Source organism: Nesoenas mayeri (genome assembly GCF_963082525.1).
Source record: "Nesoenas mayeri genome assembly, chromosome: 9".
Taxonomy (NCBI): domain Eukaryota; kingdom Metazoa; phylum Chordata; class Aves; order Columbiformes; family Columbidae; genus Nesoenas; species Nesoenas mayeri.
Genome location: NC_137557.1, coordinates 1,129,777 through 1,149,028, shown reverse-complemented (window position 1 = coordinate 1,149,028; position 19,252 = coordinate 1,129,777). Strand labels below are relative to the sequence as shown.

Below are 19,252 nucleotides of genomic sequence, written 5' to 3'. Positions count from 1 at the left end.
CATAAATTACAGAATAAGTGCAATATGGCAGCAGTGGCAGAAAAGCCAGATGTTTATGATAGATCGGTTCTGGTTATGTTTTTTATTCCTTGAAAGCACTGTGAGGTTTATGGCTGATTGTAACAACGGAAAATTGTAGAAAGTATGTTCTGGCCCTTCCTTTGTAAGTAAACTCACAGAAACGTGCGTGGGAAAGCCAAACGTACTTCAGCTACGCTTTTGAGTTGAAATAGTAGAAATCCTGAACTATTTGACATATTTTACAGCATCTAAAATAGAAATAATAACTGGATGCTTTTTAATGTCAGTGCATTATAGGAAAACACATGTATAAATTTCCAGAAAAGTGCACGGTTTGACTCAATTTGGGTCTGTATCCATATTTCTTAACGAGCTCCACATGCGAGTGAAGAAATTCATTTAAGTGTCCCCAGAGTGTGAAGACTTGAAGTCCTGAACAAAGTTTTTTAACCCGAACTGTTCTCAGTTTCTCTTGATAGCCAAATATTGATTTGTATTCGATGGTGATGTCAGGAGTAATTTAAAAAGTACTCTTTATCAATTCATTCTTCTATTTTCATAGGAATATATCTCAATAAATTCAGCAGTAAAAGCACGTTATTTATACAAACAAGAGATTCTCAGCAGCCCGTGGGGTGCATGTGGGTTGCTCTTCAACTAATAATCTGTTAGTTACTCCAGACTTGGATGAACTACACCTCCCCTTAAAAGAGAACTCACTGGTGGGGCCCGGCCTGTGGTTTCACCTGGGGTTTTTCGTCCTATTGCTCCTAATAGCTGGTCAAATCACCATAAATCATTTATTCTCATTTGCAGTATTACTTTCTTGTAGATGTTCATTATTTAGCCCCTTAATCACTGATTTGCCTGGAAGGGCTTAATCTTGTGTATAGATTCCTGCTATTCTGTGTGCTTATCTCCAGAGAGGCCCCTTCCCGTGTAATCTGGCTGTGATCTAGGAACTCTGTGAGCTGCTGCGCCTATATAAACACAAATAGATGTGGGTTTGTTTATATAAAATAGCGATAGATCCTGCTGCTTGTTTATTTTCAGGGAAAACAATTGAAATAATATACAACATTAGCAATATTCAAGATTTAACTTACTTTTTGTTCTGCTTTCTTTTTGGTTTCTGCATCCATCCAGGTGAGTTCATCTAAGGTTTTTACAAAAACATCGCGTATATCTGCAATCATTTCCTCCACCTTGGAAAAAACACCCGAATGTTACAAATCCACCTCAAGTGATGTAGTTCTGTTTGCACGCTCACAGCTGGCGTATGACAGACTTGGTTTCCCTGCACCAGGTGGTGCGTGGGTGCTGTTTGTGGGCACCCTCACAGCCTGCAGCTCCTGTGCCAGCCAAGGGAATGGCCGTGAGCTCCTGAGATAATGCACTTCTGTTGTGCAGGTGACAGAAATCTGTCACGTATCCATCTGCTGGATGCTGGGCCTCTGATCAAATCATTGTGCACATGTCAGCCACAAAAAATGGTCTATCTTAAGCTTGGATTAAAGTAGGAGTGATAGGAGTCAACTAAGGCTTAACTTCAGGTTAATTTTGAGCAATTTTCTGTGTGACTGAAGCCAAACAGAAACAACCGTTTGTCCGTGCGCCTGTGCTGGCAGATGTGAACGGGTGTCAGTCTCGCAGAACAAGCGGTGACTGTTTGTTGCAGGGAGGGCTGTTCCCGGCCGTGCGTTTTGGCTGCGGGGCCCATTGCTGACGTGCCCGCGGTGCTCTGGGTCCTGCCTCCCAGAACCAGCTGCCCTGTCCCCCAAGACGGCACACGCCATCTTCACATTTCACACGGTGCGTCACCGTGTGGCCACTCGCTTGGAAACAGGCCGGCCCAGCACAAGTAATGCACAAGTACGCAGGAATGATTCCCCGGGCGCAGCCGCTGTGGTTACTCCGCAGTGGTACGCTGATGGGGAAGCAGATCTGAAGGTTAGGGCTTTTAGAAAGTGACCTGCCCTATAGAAAAGGGTAATAAAAAGTGTAATCCAAGCTAAGTGCATGGTAAGTGGCAATTAAGTGACACTCAGGTGGCACACAGGCTGTTTGCTAAGAGCTTTACCACATGTTTGCTGTCTCCAGCAAATGCTTGCGTCACATATAGTCGTCCCACTGCGTTCTCCATGTTGCCATTGACATAGTTAGCGCAGCGACGCCAAACAGCTGTTTCTGATGTTGTGCCGTAAAGCGCCTGTGAAACATAAACAGTAGGTAACATGGGGACATCTGGGCCCACACAAGGTGAAGGAGAATGGTGACGGTTTCTGAGGAGCCCAGACAACCCTAAATCCATGCATTTAACTCACATTTGTGTTTATGACAGTTAGGTGGGCTCACTCTGTAATGGGAGTGTGTCAGAGGCGGAGGAAATATGAGAATCATTGCCAATATTCTTTATCCTTTCAAAACATGAAAGGTAGAAGAAAACGACTCTAGAAGCCAAGAAGGGGCGATGTTAAAGAGGAACACCCTGACACAGCAGCTGCTGCTGTCAGAGCCTCCCACCTTGGGCAGCTCGCAGAGTAGAAGCTTCTTTACTCAATGGGATGCTGCTGCAAGGTACGCAAGGATTTTGTCATGATGATGTATAACTATGTGATAAAGCTGAGCGGATAATATAATGCAAAGAATGTGGCAGGCAGGGTCACTCGGCGGCAACCCTCTGAAATCACATTCTGGAATGACGTTTCTATTCCATAATGAAGCAGCGACTCATCTCTTCAGAGCTACAGGTCAATTACTTCTGGTGTTGAAAGCTCTGTAACTGCTACACCTTGAACGAGTTCCTAGCCCTGGCAGGCTGGAGCTGCTTGTAACTCATTACTGACAAATAGATAAATAGACTAGAAAATCTGCCTGTCCTTAACCTCGTTCTGTCAGGCTGCACCACTTGTTATTTGCTCATATAGCAAAAGTTTATATAGCAAAAGTAAATACAACCCCTCTTCCCCAGAACTTAAAGCAAATTCACTAATAAACATCAGCAGTACTGAGCTTAATTAAAATGGTAACTCATTCAGAATGACTACGCATATACATACATTCAGATATATAAAACCTGACCCAACTGACTAAGCTGTATATGTGTGTTAAAGTATTTCTTGTGTCACCAACAGACAGAACAGAATGGCCTTAAGCTTTTCTAATGGAGCTCAGCAAACTTAGAGTGGGAAGTTCTATCATGGAGATACAAAGGATTTCCATCTCCAGTCTGTGTGTGAAACTGCTCAGGGTTGCCTTAAAAGCACTCGAATATCTGCAGGATCAAATGACTGAAAAACAAGACTGGGCCCATAATGGTTGGCTTTGAATGCTGCAGTTAGTCACAAGTCAATCAGAACTGTAATCCTTTGCAGATAAACGGGACTGTTCTGTTATCAGAGTGGGGATTAATTTGGATTCAGAAAAGCACAGAGACCGGGCAGCAGAACAGTGCTTTTCAACTCCACTCCAGCTAGCGGGCACATATCATATACATTATGTGCACACTCCAGCAGAAGCTTCAGCAAACACATCTGCCTTTTCTCTGCAAAATTCAAAATATATTAAATTTTTATATACTACAACTACATTAAAAATTGTTTTTTATGGTTCAAAAATGCCATCTTTACAGCTTAAAGAGAGATGAAGTTCTGCACCTTACGGAAAGCGTTCCTTGTGTCCTTGTAGCTACGGCTCAGGCTGTTGACAAGATCCATTACGAATCGCCAGATCATGTAATTTTGAAGGTCTCTGTTTAACAAAACAACAGTAATAAGCTGGTAATGTTTTTAGGCTTTTTATGTTTACTGGCACTAAAATGCAGATAGCAAAAATCCCTAACACACCTACCTGGGAGTGTATTTGTTAACAATAGGCTTCAGCTTGATAAGGTATTCTGGATCATAAACAACGACGTGTTCAGTGTTCTCAATGTTAATTTGTACGGTAGACATTATATCATTTATGAATTTCGACCAGTTGAATACCTGGAAAATGAATCTGCATTATTATATGGTTAAATCAAAAAGAACCAGCTCTAAATCCTATTTTAAAAGGGTGCTGTTTAACAGGAAGGTTTGAGCCATTGTTTCCATGTCAGACTCACACAGTGAAAATGTTCTGACCCTTTCCTTGCAGCTCGGAAAAGCACAAATGGTATTTTAAGTAAAACTGTCAGTTGCCTTTTTGCTGTGTTTGGCTGAGAAGCTCTCGAGCTACTCGGTGCTTGTTCCACTTTGGGTACTAAGGAGAAGGAAGGTGTTACATTGAAGAAAAACAAATCATCTTTGTACTTCTTTTTCAGTTTCTTTTGTTAATTTTTAAAACTTCGTTATGCCTGTTGCTTTGAAAAGTATTGGTGATTTTCCCCAGTCTGTATCTTTAGAGAAGCAGGTTTTACTGCGAGAGGTAATGAGCTTTCAGGAACAGCATCACTTCAGGTTCGAAAGAGAAGGAACAAACTTCAAGCTAATCTTAGGAATAATTGCTGTTCTATCCTTAGACCATTACAACAACGCCACCAGCTCCCATTATGTGTCTTCTGAGCATCTTTGGATAAATTTAGAGCAGATGATTATTGCGGATGTGCAGCAGTCCCCGGGAACTAAGAATACCCAGGGTAGTACCCGTGTGTGACAGGAGCTGCTGGTTTCTGACATGATGACTGTAATGGGAACTGTTCAGCCGAGGCCTCTGGGAGAGGGAAACGAGGGAACAAATGAAGCTCGGCAGAACTGAGCTGTCGTATCATTTAGAGTTGAAGAATTTAAAGTCAATAAGAACCGCGAGGATTATGAAACTGGTAGGAATTATAGTACTTCATAGTGCCTTCCTGGCCTCTCAAGACTCAGTCACGTGCTTTCCATGGGACGCAGTAGTTAACCCGCCTGCCCGTTGTGCAAGACACCGGAGTCTTTCTGATAAAAAATACCCGTGTCTGGTAGACATGGTGTTACAGAGGCACACCTGTGTTATCAAACCTCTGCCTCTCTAGCTGGACTTTGTGGTGCCATGAGTTAAAGGTTACAGTGCACAAATGGGCCGTGGCTCAGGGCAGGAGCAAAGGCAGAGCTGATACGTCCTGGGAGCTGCACTGGGAGGAAGGGGAAGGGTATTCCTGACCCACAGCCATGGACCGCGGGGCTCCGCTCTGCTCTGCTTGCGCCAGGGCCCAGCTTGCTGAGGGAGTGCTGCACAACCAGGAGCTGCTGTTCTCAGCCCGCAGCTCCGGACAAGGAGAGGGGGTCTGAACAGTCACACGACAGCCTATCTGAATCAGTTGGTCACTGCGGTCTTCTGTCCTGCCCTGGTCATTACAGGAGGGGAATTTATTTCTCCTCTGCAAAGGATACTCTCCAGACTTCCACCCAGGGTTATGTATGTGCAAGGTTTGCAGGATTTACCATCCTGAATCCATGAGTGTGAGCCAAACCCATGATATCTTTTCCCTTTTTACCCCTCTTGATGCTGAAGCAGAGGGTGAGATCTGCCTTCAAGGCAGGAGATACAGTGGGTACAGGAGCACAGTCTTTTACATACAGTTTAATGTCTTCAGATGTTTAGGTAAGATAGTGTGCACATCAGGTATCCTGTTCCTTTTCTAATATGTCTAAGCTCAAGAAAGAACCAGCTTTAAAAGAAAAAAATGTCAGGCTTCATTGTTCAGTCTCATCAGTCATAAATTAGAGGTTAAAATATCAGCTTATTGATGACTCACCTTATTATTGATTTCCAACGAGAAGTTGCTTTGGAGCTGTGCCAAGGTCATTTTATTGTACAGCAAAAGTGGATCATTTCTGTCCTCAGATTTTGTCGTTGCCTATCAAAGTTAATCAGGAGAAAATTACTAAGTACATTGAGTCGGTTCACAGGAAGTTTGGTATGTAGAAATGAAAAGAAAGAAAATCAGTGTTTCTGGCTTAAAACGTAAGTTTACATTAACTGTAACGTACCTAACCTGTAAATATGGTCAGTGTCTTATGTATATAAGAAGCATATAAAAGGACAGATTAAATTTGTGACAGTAAAATGGAGCTTTACTTTCTAGATGTTTAGTGTTGGAGCATCAGCAGCTGAGGCTGCGCAGGAGCCCTGGGACACAGACCCACAGAACCCACTGGTGCTGTTACCAACAGATACAGCACAAGAATGGGCTCATGATGCTCAGGCCATGATGCAAGGTGCAAGATCTTGGGAGTAAGGGAGATGTATGTATTGAGTAGAGGTTGAGCAGTGTGCTGTGGTGGGAATGCAGTGAGCGTTTGGTCAGGATGCGTGTGATCTGATATGATCTTTCTGGAACCCCTGTGGAAAGGGAGCTGTAACTCAGAATAGGTTTTTAGTCTGGGCAATGGGGTTTTGCACCAGAGTGTGGAAAAAAGTCTCTGGAATTAGAGCGTGGACAACATGGACTGAAGAGACAAAAGCAGCACCTCATAGTAACTACCCCCAAGTCTCAGAACACTCCTTGGATCTCTTTCTGTTCTTTTGCTCTGACACCAGTGTGTTCCTCGCTAGGACGCCTCTGCAGGCTTGACGCACGTTCTGTATCCTCCTTCACCCCTTGTTCTCATGCAGAAGTACCTTGGGACAGCATCAGCACTTGCTCACCTCAGACTCCCCCCTCTTCCACTCTTGATGGCAAAGAGAATGCAGGTACACAAATGACTGCAGAAGAGTGACCTCCTGATCCGGGAGAGTCATTCATGGGAGAACCTACCCCACTACTGCCTCCAGTGCTCTTAAATGACTTGGTCAGGAGCAAGAATAGTAGATTTTGCCCCTTTAAACTGTTCTGAAAAGTCTGTCATGCCAAGCCTGATTTTCTCTCTATCCTTTTTTAAACAAGGTTTCTCTTCTGCTCCCTCTTTCCCAGTCTATTGTGCATTCAGTATTTTTTGTGTGTTTCCTGTAACAAATGCCCAAGAGCACAATGCCAGCTCTCTTCTAGTGGCGCTCAGGCTGGTGCAGAGGTTTTGATGGGGGGTTTAGAGCGAGGCAGCAGCAGCAGCTCGGCCAGCACCAGCCGCGCCTGCCGGCAGCACCCGCCCTACGGGCACGGCACTCCTGCTCGCCTTCCACAGTCCCCTTTAAATCCTTCTCTAGTGAATTCCTTCTCATAATTTTCCATCTCTCATCTAAGCCTAGAGGTGTGTTTCGCAGGAAAATGTGAAGACAATCAAAATCAGATGGTTTGAGTTTATACAAATTGGGGGAAAGGTGTTCCTGTGCCAAACACATGCCTTTACTATCAGTGCGACTTGAAAAATTGCTGAAGCTAGAAAATGAGTATTTAGCCTGTTTTACAGTCGTCCTCAGCTTCAGGCCCTTCTGAAACCTTTAACAGTTACAGGCCATGTTTTTGCTCACGAATGCTTGATTTTCAGTTAGTTTTTCTCCACGCGAGCTCAAGTCCCAGCTGTTTCTCCAAGCCACACTTCAGTGGAGAACTGTGTTTGGTGAAAAATGCCCTTGGAACAGTCAGCATTGTGGAACAGCCTGTGCAGGACAAACACGATGTTGTGCTGCCCGGCAGCGCAGGGCTGGGAACCTGCTGCTCTGATCAGCAAGAGCCCTGGGGGGAACGAGCCCCCAGACACCTCCCAAAACTCACTTTGTAAGCCAGACTGAGCAGAACCCGCGTCTGTCTCTCCCTTTGCTGTTTGGAACTCAGATGTTCTCCCCTGCTCATGAGAAGGCATGTTGTTCTTACTGTGTGTCCTCTTGGTGTTCCAGGCCCCATCCATTTTTCATCAGCTTTTGGTCCCACAAAATAACATGAGCAAGTAACTTAGCAACTCAGTTTACAGTTAGCTCTCGTAGGTATTAAGAAAACGTCAGGTATTTAAAGGATAATTTTAAAAGCTTTTCTTACATTGGCAATCTCTTTCTCCAGGTCCATAACTCTGTTCATTTGTTCAGCAATATCGTTCTCAGTGAAAGAAATATTTCTTTCTTGTAGGATGAGTTTAGCAACAGAAATCATGAAATCAACATAAGCAGAACATGCCTGCAGGAAAAAAACACATCGTAAAGACAAAACTCTTCAAAGTGTAGCATACCTTGATTATATCTAAGATTGCATCTACATTTTTTGAACTACAGTTCTTCATTCCTTTCTTAAACAGTAATTTATTCTGCAATACTGTTAGATTACAAACAGTAATTAACTGAAAATTCCCTCCTGGAAGATTGTTGTAGAATTTGTAGCACTGCTCACAGCTAAACACTCTCAACTACTGCACTGTGTTGTCATTACTTAAAATGAGACATTTGTACGCCCATATTTAAGCCATCACCTGTGTTTTTTCTAGCTTACTTTAATTATAGCTTCCAAAAATACCGCTTCCAAAGAGCAACGTTCCCAGCACCAGAAAACCCAGCGAGATGCTGCTGGGCTGGTTTGAATTAGCATTGTGGGGCAGCGACTCGGCACAGCACAGCTCCTCGGCTGCTGCTGCAGCGTGTGCTGCAGCTACATACGCTACGGACAGTATCGGATATAGTGAACATGAAAGAATTCACCAAGAATGTAAATATGGAAGTGTATTCTGGTAAATGTTACACTGTCAAATGTCTACAGATCTCATTAGATTTCATGGAACTTAATATAATTCTAGTTCCTCTTTGATAAGCCACACTCATTTTTCTATCGACAAAGATGCTGTTTTCAATATGCTTTTGAAGAGCAAATAACAGGCCGGGCTCTGACAACACCCGGAGCAGCTCAGGAAAACACTGACAGCCGCCTGCAGAGAGCGGGGCACTCACAGCCCCTCGAAGGGCTCCAGTGTTGTTTTCAACCGAGAGAGATTGTTTTACCAGAAAAATCCCATGAAACCACTGGCAGCTACAAGTCACAAAAGAGAGTGCGTACCAAGCCTGTACATACCACTTCAAAATATCCGAGCAGGATTTATAAAAATGGAATATAGACATTAGCCCAAACCAGTAAGTCAACAGAGGTGTTCAGGTACCAATTAATGGACTTGAGTTTTAGCCTAAAGTGCAGATCATGGTATGGTCAGGTAGCAAAGAACTAAGTCAGCTTAATTCAGATGAACTGTATAAATACTCTCAGATATTTTAGTGGGAGCAACTCCTGTATGAGCAGAGAAGTCACATATCTTCCAAGAGAACAAGACTTTCAAAGTGTCTTGTTCGGGCTGCAGTTGTAGGTGTGCGGGGGGAAGCGCCCACAGGCCGGGGCTGGAGCGCGGAGGCAGCTCCTTGTTTGCTGCCCGGCGATGGTGACGCAGCAGGAACCGGAGCCAGGGAGCTGCTGGCAGCAGGAACCGGAGCCAGGGAGCTGCTGGCAGCAGGAACCCGCGCCAGGGAGCTGCTGGCAGCAGGAACCCGCGCCAGGGAGCTGCTGCAGCCAGTGCGGCTGAACGGCCGCTCTGCTCCTGCTCCCAGAGTCTCATGAATCTGACATTCAGTGATAATCTCGGGGTTTTTTAAATACTTCGTCCTCTACTTTGTAGCAGTAGAACATAGTGCAATACTTCAGGTAGGTCAGAGATTAAAACGGGAATGGTCATAGCACATGATAATAATGTAACTGAACAGTTAATATGTTAATAATTGTCTTTCCTGGTATATGGTCTGTAATTCAGTGTAATCAGGATTAGGGTATTAACTGTTAGCATGTCAGCAAAATACCTACAAACCCAAAGTGTTCTGAATACTTTCTCATTGCTTCTGCATTTAATGACACAGAAGAAAACAGGCTAATTAAAGATTACTGTGGTAGCAGTTTCAGCTACATGACTTCACCAAATATGTATATACGTCAGCATCAAGGACTTAGCAGTGTCAGTGCTAACAGGTTAATGAAAATGAGTGTGAATAACATGAATTAAAGAAGACCATATGAGAGTTTAGGTATCTGAAGCAGTTTCTATGCTATCACACACTTCAGCTGCTGCATTTTTATTAAGCAGTTGACTTAGGGGACTGTGATCTTTCCAGATTTTTCCTACTCTGGTTCTGAAGGGTTCTTGGTTTTCTTTCCAAGCCTATTAGTGGTACCACGAGTCCACCTGAGCTCCCCTGGCACTTGCCAGTCGCTCACAGTTGGAAGCGCCGTCCTTTGTGTAGGGACAGAGGGGCGGTCACAGGTGAGCACTCGCAGTCCATCGCAGGACACCTGTGCAGTGACAGGGTACCTCTGCGTTCAGCTGTGACGCTTGGCACAAGCTGTGGGACAAAGCTGAATTTGCACGCTGATTTCCTTCCCAGAGGCCCTAAGAAGTCAAGTAGCTGTTCCTCTTCTGCCCTGCTGTTCTGACCTGCAGATCAACCTTGTTTAAACGCTTGTCATTATTTGCCCATTCTCCTGATGGTGCTTCCCAGGGGCAGTACCAGAATCTCTCTGGGGAAGGACTGTTGGTGCTTTTTGCCTCTCCCCGCTCTTGGGCATATGCCAGCCTTAAAAATATAGGCTGGAACTTGGAAAGTGCAGTCAGAGATCCGTCAGCCTCACCTTACCTCTTTGTATGCACCCGTGCACTCATAGTAGTCACGAGAAGGCAGGCCAAGCCCAGGCTGGTCAATCTGTACATGCAAATAAAAATTAAGATGTGTTTAGGGACAAAATGCCATAGCACTGTACTGTTCTTCAGTCTGTTACAGGTCGCTGATGCTTCACTCTTGCTAAATCATATTCTGGCCAAAGGGGAGTTTCTCTCTCATCCTGTTGCCTTCCTTTGATTCTTTTCACTTTCCTTATACTTTTTGTCCATCTTTTCAGTCTTCTTTTTTTTCTGTTGCTGAACAATGCGTGTTACACATAACCAGTGTGAAAACTGTGGATGTGCAGAGGACAAACCACTCTGAAGACGAGGCAGTTACTGCATCTTTGAAATTCATACATGCAAAGGTCAAGGATCTATTTACCCACTGACAAGAAAGGTTAGACCTTTGCTCTTGTAACTCTTGTGTCAGGAGAACCCGGTGAAGATTCCCCATACGTAATACTGCCTTCCTCGGGATTTTCCATCTGCAGGGATCGCCTTACGTTACAGACAGGGTACCCAACAGACTGCTCAGCGCCTTTGATGTCAGTGCCAGCTGACGGCAGCCCCGTTAGCGCCTTGCACGACGCTGCCCTGGCAGCCCCGCTTCTCAGGGACAGGGATTTATGTGTGAACGGCACGGTAAGGAAATCATGTTTCCTTATTTGCTTGCATGCATGTCTAAGTAGATCATGTCTGTCTTCAGCGTACACATAACGTGTGTCTGTATGTCTATATATATCTGTGTTATTCTCACCTCACTGAGAATAAGCGCATGAGTGCACAGAATAAAGATGTTCACTCCGAGGACAGGCAGGGTACTGTGGAACTGAGAGTTTGACAACTACATAGATTGACACATTCATCAGCAGCTTACTCCAGTAAAATTCTAATACTAATGTTTTTCCTGGTTAACCTTTATGCTTCTAGTTATTTTGCTGCACTTTTATGATAGACAAGGTAATGCCACCCAGGAGACTTACATGGATGATATGTGCTGTGGAATTCTTGTCATCCGTGCCAACAAAAAAATTAATCAGGACCTTTTTTCCGTATCTGGAGTTGAGCTGTGCAATAGCTGTCTCGGCTGTCCAGGCAGCACCTGAGCAAAGGAAGGGTACACTCAGCCTCTGGTTTGGTAGGCAATGAAAAGTAGAGTAACTTAGAAATAACGTAGAAAAGGAAATAAACAGAGATGATCTTACCATAGGAAGATTCCCAGTTTGTTGTTGCTACAGGCCAGTCAGCTACATCTGGCAATAAACTGATCAAAGGCTTCCCCCCTCTGCTATCAATGGTGGCTTTGGAAAGAATGAAATGAGTTACCATGACGTTGGAAAGCACACTAATCTTATATACTGTTATGAACTCAGAATAATGAAGCTGAGAAATATGTCTTTACCATCACCACAACAGGAGTATGTTCTGACGAACAACTATGCTCTAACGTGTCATTTAAAAACCATTTCAGTCATGCGTGCAAACAGCACGTGCAAATCCTTGGGACCATGACACCGAAGAACTATTTTATTTTCATTCTGCAGATAGCTTGAAATAATAGTCTTGAGAAGTATTACTAACATTACAGACACTATAAAAACATGATTGAGGAAGCACTGCTAATTGTTTTGCTTCTCCTCCTTCTAGCGGCAACATCCAGCTCAAATGCCTGAAATAAATGATCTCCCTGTGTTTCCAGAGCCTGGTTGGCCAGTTATTTCTCACCTCATCCCTGATAATTTCTACCGAAGAAGTTAACTCACACTTAACTGAAAGGATTTGAATTTAAATATCTATAGCAAACTGGTAACTGAAGAGTAGTGTAATCTCACCTAAAATATCAAAGCTAGTAAAACAGCAGATAAAATACTAATTTTATTATTGACATTCATATTTGAGTCTATAGAATGGATACATTTGAATTTTCACAAAGAATTTCTGGAAGCTTGTGCAGAGAAGGCAGGAGGATGTAGGTATAGCTGACGGTGAAGATGGGAGTGTTTGGATGATATGTATATATCCTACATGCAGTAAAGTCAGGAGGCACTTACTTTCATTTATGCAGGATCTGTAGAGAGTTTTTGCCTTCTGCACTGCTGATATATCATTGCTGCTCGGTGTGGCAAGGACATCTGAAACACACAAGCGGCAAATAGGTCTGAATATCTGCTCGTTGTTGGGCAGATCCTGAAGGAGCCCCTCTCTCCGCTGCAGCCGGGTGAGGCTGTGGTGTCCAGGCTCTGCTCGGGCTGTGCTTCGGAGTGCTGGGAAAACAGCTAAACTGTAAGAAAGAGCCTTAAGAAGCCTCATGTGGCGCCTCCACTGGTGCAGCTGCTGCCTCTTGGCTCAGGAGCAGCCGTCCAGCTCAGCCCCTTGCCCACCCTCTCGGAGCTATTGCAATTACTACTTTACAATCACTTTACAATTATGATATTCAGTCTGAAGAGAGTGGCTTGGAGAATGTTGCACGAGTATAAACTGGGCTTCCTTGTCTGTTATTTTCATCTGAAAGATGGGAATATGAACAATTAGATTCTGTTGCATTTTGTGGAAAAAGGAATGCTTGTAAGTTGATGATGTGAGTGGTGAGAAAGCTGGCTGCCTGTTCTTCGGGGCTGCGCTGGCGGAGCCCAGAGGTGCCGGAGAGCAGCTCCCAGCCCCGCAGCTGAGCTGGGCACGGGCACCTCTCCTTCTCCTGGCTGGGCTGCCTGCGGGCTGGGCTGCCTGCGGGCAGCGCGTGGAGCTCAGGTGTCACGGCGCGGGAGCCGCAGGGGTCAGCTCTGGTCAGCTCCCCTGCTCAGGCACAACAGCGGAACTCCACAGCGTTCTCCCAGCAGAGTCTGTGGTAGGTTTGTCCTGAACTCAACATAAAAACCTGAAATATTTGGTAGTATTTTAAGCTTTGCTAGACAACCACATCTTATTAGGGTAACATGTAAGCCAAAGAAGAAACTTTATATAGTCCACAAACATAAATCCCACTGACCTTTTAAAACAACTTCTAGTTCGTCTCTTAAAATGTCAAAGTTACTATAACGGGAGCTGGTTTCTGGAATGACGTTCCTCTTAAGCCATCCTCCACAGGCATATTGGTAAAAATCGTTGCAGGGCTCTGCACTGGTGTCCATGTTCTCAAGGATTCGGGCGGCTGTAACACGAGGCAAATCAAGGCATAAAGAATCTTTAGAGACAAGAAATGAATACATTTGTTTGCTCTGAAGAGGGAGGTAATAAATATATTTAGTTCAGACTAGGCTCAAGCCTGCTTGAATGTTCTAGACCAAAGTACTAGTCAGTGAACAGTGAATTACTGTTCCTTACTGCCCATAACTCCCAGACTTACACGTTGCCTGTGTTTCCTGAGGGGTGTCTGTAAGGGTGATCAAGCACAGGAATGGGCTGCCAGGGAAACTGCAAAACCTCCATCTGGGAAATAACCAAAACCTGAGCAGACGAGATCCTGAGCAGCTTCCTGCGGCCACCTCTGCTTTAAGCGGGGCCGCTGGGCTGTATGCTCTCCAGCCCCAACGGTTCTGTGCCTGTGTAGCCTCTGGCGCTTGTTCCTGTACAGTTTGCCCTGTTGCACTGAGGGGACAGGCTCTGCTTTCAATGGTTGCACTTAGCTCCACCTGTTTGCTCGTTATTACTGACAATTGCTGTTTTGAGGGCATGCTCCTGAACTGCTGGGCTGGAGCAGCTGCAGGGCAGCCCTGTCCCTGGGGCGATGCGGTGTGTGTTAGTCCAGCCAGAAGGACAGGAACCGTAGGACAGAGAGATCTCTGACAGCAAGAGAACACGCTTCTTGTGCACTGTCCTGTCACGTTCGCAGAAAAACCCAAGAAACCTACATCTTGCATAAATCTGAGAAATTATGAACAGTCTGTGTAATAGCAAACGGTGCTGTAACAGTGGAACCAGGCTGCTCTGTTTGTAGCCAGCACCTGTTTAATCTTCCTTGCCTACTATTGTCACAGAAAAAGTTCTCATCTACCCGAGCATTTCTGCTGGAGAGCGCAAGTTAGCCAATATCAGCTAACCAGCTTTTACCTAAACTTGAATTTAAATACTGCCAATGTAATAGACGAGAACACTTGTCTTCCACTTGGGGCTTCATGCAATATCCATATATTGAGTATTCTCCTCAAGAGCATAATTCGCACATCTGAACCCCAAGATAACCCTTCGTTATTTGGCTGACACCACAGATATATTCAAATCATTGAAATGGACTTTGTTACCAAGCAGGCCCATTAGCACAGTGACACACAACCGCCGCTGCAAAGTCAGTGGGACCAATTAGGCTGGACAGAATCTTAAACATGCTTTAAGTTATTTATAAGCTGAAACTTGTGCCCAAAGCAGCTTTATGGCTGTACACACTGAGACTTTTCGCTCTGGAAATAATAAGTGTGACACTGATGGATATTTTGTTATTCTAATTCTAATACAGGTTCATTCATACATATACTATGTGTTATATGTGTTTTTATCCCTTTCATTAGTCCTCAGTATTGCTTTGAGGAGCCAGTGTTTGGGCTTGTTCCTATTCTCTCTTGTTTATTCCATTTTCTAATTGTCACTGAAGAGTATAGAACCTTATCTCAGTTGCTTTTAATTCTTGTTACTGTAGTACTCCTGATTGCCAGTTGTTCCTTTAATACCTTACAAATAAAGTAATATATGCTGAAATAGTAACCAGTGACTTGGGGAGGATAGAAGTGAAACTGATATGAGGTCAGAATTCCCTATTTCCATCAATCTGTGCTGCCCAAGCTCAGGAAAATTAGCGAAGTATGTCAATTTGTTTAAAAAATGCTTAAATGCACAAATTATTAATACATGGTATCTTCGTGTGCTGCACTGGAATGATTTCACAAACCTTGCTAAGCGGTTCCTGGTATGTGCCCTGTGTGTAAGCAGGGGGTGCGCCTGAGGGAGTCAGAGAATGGGGACATTGGGCCATGGGGGAGCAGAGCAGTCCAAGAGGGAAAGCAGCGTTAACTGGTCTGGAGGAGAAAACAGCACAGAGAGCTATAGATGAGAGGAAGGAGAGCAGGGGAAACCACCCGCTACCTGCACCAGAGTAAGCGGTGTGCAACTCAGCCTTGCTCCCATGCATTGTAGTAGCTTTGTAGTAGAGTTCAGACCAGGACATAAACTAAGAGTTCCCTATGCAGTTGTTACCGAGGGATGAAGTTAACCTGTCAGACTACAGAATCTGGAATTGTTTGTGGACATGCAGATGAACTTTGCATCTCCTCAGACAGTAGCAGCGCATCCTGAATGGCCACCAACGATCAACACTTCATGTAATGCACCTTCTTTAGAGCCACCGTTTCTGCTCCAGTTGTGCCGTGGAGGTGGGTGTGGGGAAGAGCCACCTGTGATTGACCTGAAGCGCTTCTGAAGCTGGAGGCGTCCTTTGACAGGACAGTCTGAGCCGCAGAGCAGCCAGACCCTGAGCACTTTGTAACATCTGACAACACTACAGCACAGATTTTACATTTATAGAAGAAATATACTAAGAACATTATTTTGGTTTGCAGATCCTGTGCCTCAATGTGCCGTACTTGTGCGCAGTTAGATGGGAGCATTGCATGGGGTAACTGTGCATAAAAATATCCAAGTTAATTTGAAAGTTAGATATTTTCATTCTTACCTGATTTTATGCAGTCTGAAGTCTTGCAAACCCCGTCTGAAAGAGGATACAATCATATTCTTAACTCCTTAATGAATGTCAGTATAACAAAACCTACTGTAAATATTTTTGTTTGAAGTCACTTCAGAATTGCATTTAATTGCAGTAGATAAAATGGACACTTTACACTCAGTGAATATTTATAGGATCAGGCTCTAAATTTAAATACGGTTTTCTTCATCCGTGTAGGGTCATTCAGTGCTAATGACTCGTGTGGAATTTTTGTAGAGTAAAACACTCCATCAATTAGAGCTGAGCAAAATATTATTGTATAACAAAGAAGAAATGTAAGAGAAAAATAGCACATGGACTGAAGACATTTGCAGAGGCAGTTGGAATTTCACAGTACCCTTCAATGACAAAAGAGTCTTGGAGAATGGAAAACTCTGGGACACTCACTCTGAAGTCTCCTCAAGCAAATACAAGGCTTGGGAATGTGGAAATGGTTCCTTTTGAGACTTCAGAAATAAAACATTTTTATTATTCACTTCAGAATAGCATTTTCCATTCCCTAATTGAACTGGACTATAATAAAAAGTTTAATCAAAATTATTAAGTACTTAAAAATGAAACAAAGCATTTAATTTCCAATGTAAAGAAACATTCTATTTTGACCCCCAAATGGAAATATTGGCCTTTTCCAGAAATTATCAGGGTGTTTACCCCTCAACTGAATTACTTTCAAGTCTATTAACACGGCTGCTGAATCACAAACCTCTCAGTGTAACTATACTCACTATGAGGTTTTGCTGCAGCAGCCTGTAAAAAGAAAACCCAGGGATTTCCTCCATATCCAGGGAACAGAAGGAGAAATCCCCGTAGTTGGGGTTTCTGCAGCAGAGTTGGTTTTGTAGGTTTTTGCTTCCCGAGGCAGTAATTACAAACACAAGCGCTGCTCGGTCAGAACACGCAGATGGTTTGTGTTCACCACAGTCTGCGGAACAAATGAACGTATGGAGTCCTTGCTGGAGAAAAGCCCTTTTGTGTCAGCGGCAGCAGCAGTAGGTGTAGGTGCAGCTTTACCTTTCAGATCATCGTGTCGTACTGTCCAGTGACATACATGTGAAATATGGCTATGATGTAGCTATTAATCATATTTTATACAGTGGGTCAGGTATAATTTTGTGTTATTGGGCAAATAATTCTGAGCTGATGTCATTTTCTTGATGTTTGATGTAGTGCAGCTATACACACCATGCAGCACAGTCTTTTCTAATACAACATTTTAATACAGTGCAACGTAGATTTTTTTTGTTACTACATAACAACACTCTATTTAAGCATTTTTTCATCATTTCTTAGAAAACTTCTATACTCCTATGCATGTGGACGTTCAAAGACAGTTTCCATGCACTCACCGTCGTAGGTTGCGTACAGGACTATCATGGTGATGGCTACAATAGCCAGCAGGATCACTAGCACAGCCAGCCCGATTTCCAGGCCACTCCACCGCAGCTTTTTCTTTGGTTTTGGAGTATTCATTTCAGTTATATCCATCTGGCTTTCTGACTTGCCCATAACCCAGCGTCTGAAAAGGAAAAGGGAAGAGTCACTGGAGGACTGACCCTGAGCCGCAGGTCTTGGAACTGGCTCCTCAGCTGCACAGTAGCAAAGATGTTTTCTGGGTGAGTTTTCACATTATTTGTAACATTACTAGAACATCAGTCATTGCATTAAATATTCTGTCCTTCCCACTCACACACAAGTACATACCATGCACTACTTGTCATCTATGGAGAAGAGTGGTCTTCCTTCCCGTGAACAGGCCACCAAATAGAAAAGGCAGGCGAACAAATCCAGACCTATGTTTCAAACGTACCCTTGTGGTTTGATCTTGTACGATGGTACAGGAGTTTGCAAGCCCGCAAAAAGCAAGTCTCTCTGCTTGAATAAAAATTAACTTAATCTGCCAATTGCTTATCTAATGCCAAAGGTCAAAATGCGCCATTGTGCTTTGCTGTCATTTCTTAGAATATTATGTAAGCAGTTCTTGAGTAGAGCTTTACAGCTGTCTCTAAAAATAGAAAATCCCGGTGAGGCTGTGCTGGGAGCCCGTCACATTCACACCGGAGACTGGAGCTCCCGGCAATCCGAACCAAGCGCGGCCGCCCTCCCTTTGGAGGTGAGAACACTAAATCAGCACCAACCACCACACACATGCCCAACGGTGCGAGCGCGGATGAGCTCCCATCACTCACGGGATGTGTGCACATTGGAGACTATTTCTGTCGCTCTTTAGAGGTAACTCGGTCACCTTTTGCAGTACTGCTGTTCTGCAGTTCTTTGCTCTTTCTCCATCTCCTCCCACTTACTGAGGGCCAGACTTTGATCTGCTGACAGATTAAAATTCCTATACATAGAGCAATGTATTTCTCAGCATTCCACAATGAAAACTCAACACCTCCACTCTCCAGGCCCCTCACAAGGTCAGCCCGGGTTGCAGGTCAGGGCATCCAGCTCCTTGTATTCATCACACCCTTCTCCCCGCTCTCTATGTCCGTGTAACAGCAACAGGGGAGCCCTTCTGTTTCTGCATCCATTCAAGTCTAAGACTCAAACTCAGGTATTTCAAGCTAGTTTAACCATTCTGTAGGCTTGTATTAATCTTTGTCTCCTAGGCTGCTGCAGTCTTTCAGACAGCCAGTCTTTGCTTCTCCTCTGGACGTTCTGTTCCTGCTGATGTGTGTTCCTCAGTTTCCAGCATCTCTTCCTCTCTGGGGTGCCCACCTCACCCCGAGTGCTGGATCCTTCACTGCAAAAACGTGTCACTAAGTGTGGACGGTTATTCGTAGAATAAAGATGTCAAATAACTGGGTATTATGGACCTAAGTCAACAGATCCTGCGTTCCATGTGTCTCAGTGGATCCTTGGACACTCACACTAACACTGTCTCTCTAAAGGAATGAGAGAACATGTATTTCAGTGTCTTGCCTCCCTGTTTGTCGCTCCTCCCTGGACATCAGGATGCACAAAGTGACTGGCGGTGCTGGAGTCCTGCGAGCTCTGCCCAGCCTCTGGC

At 44.3% G+C, this 19,252-nt stretch overlaps 1 protein-coding gene across 1 annotated transcript in view; it reads right to left on the bottom strand.

Moving 5' to 3' along the window:
- The window catches only part of MME (membrane metalloendopeptidase), a gene marked incomplete at both ends in the record, with an annotated part of 29,151 nt that extends 11,400 nt beyond the window's left edge, over positions 1–17,751 (bottom strand). Inside the window, 13 exons of the mRNA XM_080349621.1 lie at positions 1,128–1,226; positions 2,102–2,230; positions 3,678–3,771; positions 3,871–4,007; positions 5,738–5,839; positions 7,895–8,029; positions 10,510–10,575; positions 11,519–11,637; positions 11,741–11,836; positions 12,587–12,667; positions 13,522–13,683; positions 16,195–16,230; positions 17,592–17,751. Of these exons, the coding sequence (XP_080205747.1) occupies positions 1,128–1,226; positions 2,102–2,230; positions 3,678–3,771; positions 3,871–4,007; positions 5,738–5,839; positions 7,895–8,029; positions 10,510–10,575; positions 11,519–11,637; positions 11,741–11,836; positions 12,587–12,667; positions 13,522–13,683; positions 16,195–16,230; positions 17,592–17,751 (1,416 nt within the window). The remainder of the gene's footprint in view (positions 1–1,127; positions 1,227–2,101; positions 2,231–3,677; positions 3,772–3,870; positions 4,008–5,737; positions 5,840–7,894; positions 8,030–10,509; positions 10,576–11,518; positions 11,638–11,740; positions 11,837–12,586; positions 12,668–13,521; positions 13,684–16,194; positions 16,231–17,591) is intronic.
- Between the last annotated feature and the right edge of the window lie 1,501 nt (positions 17,752–19,252).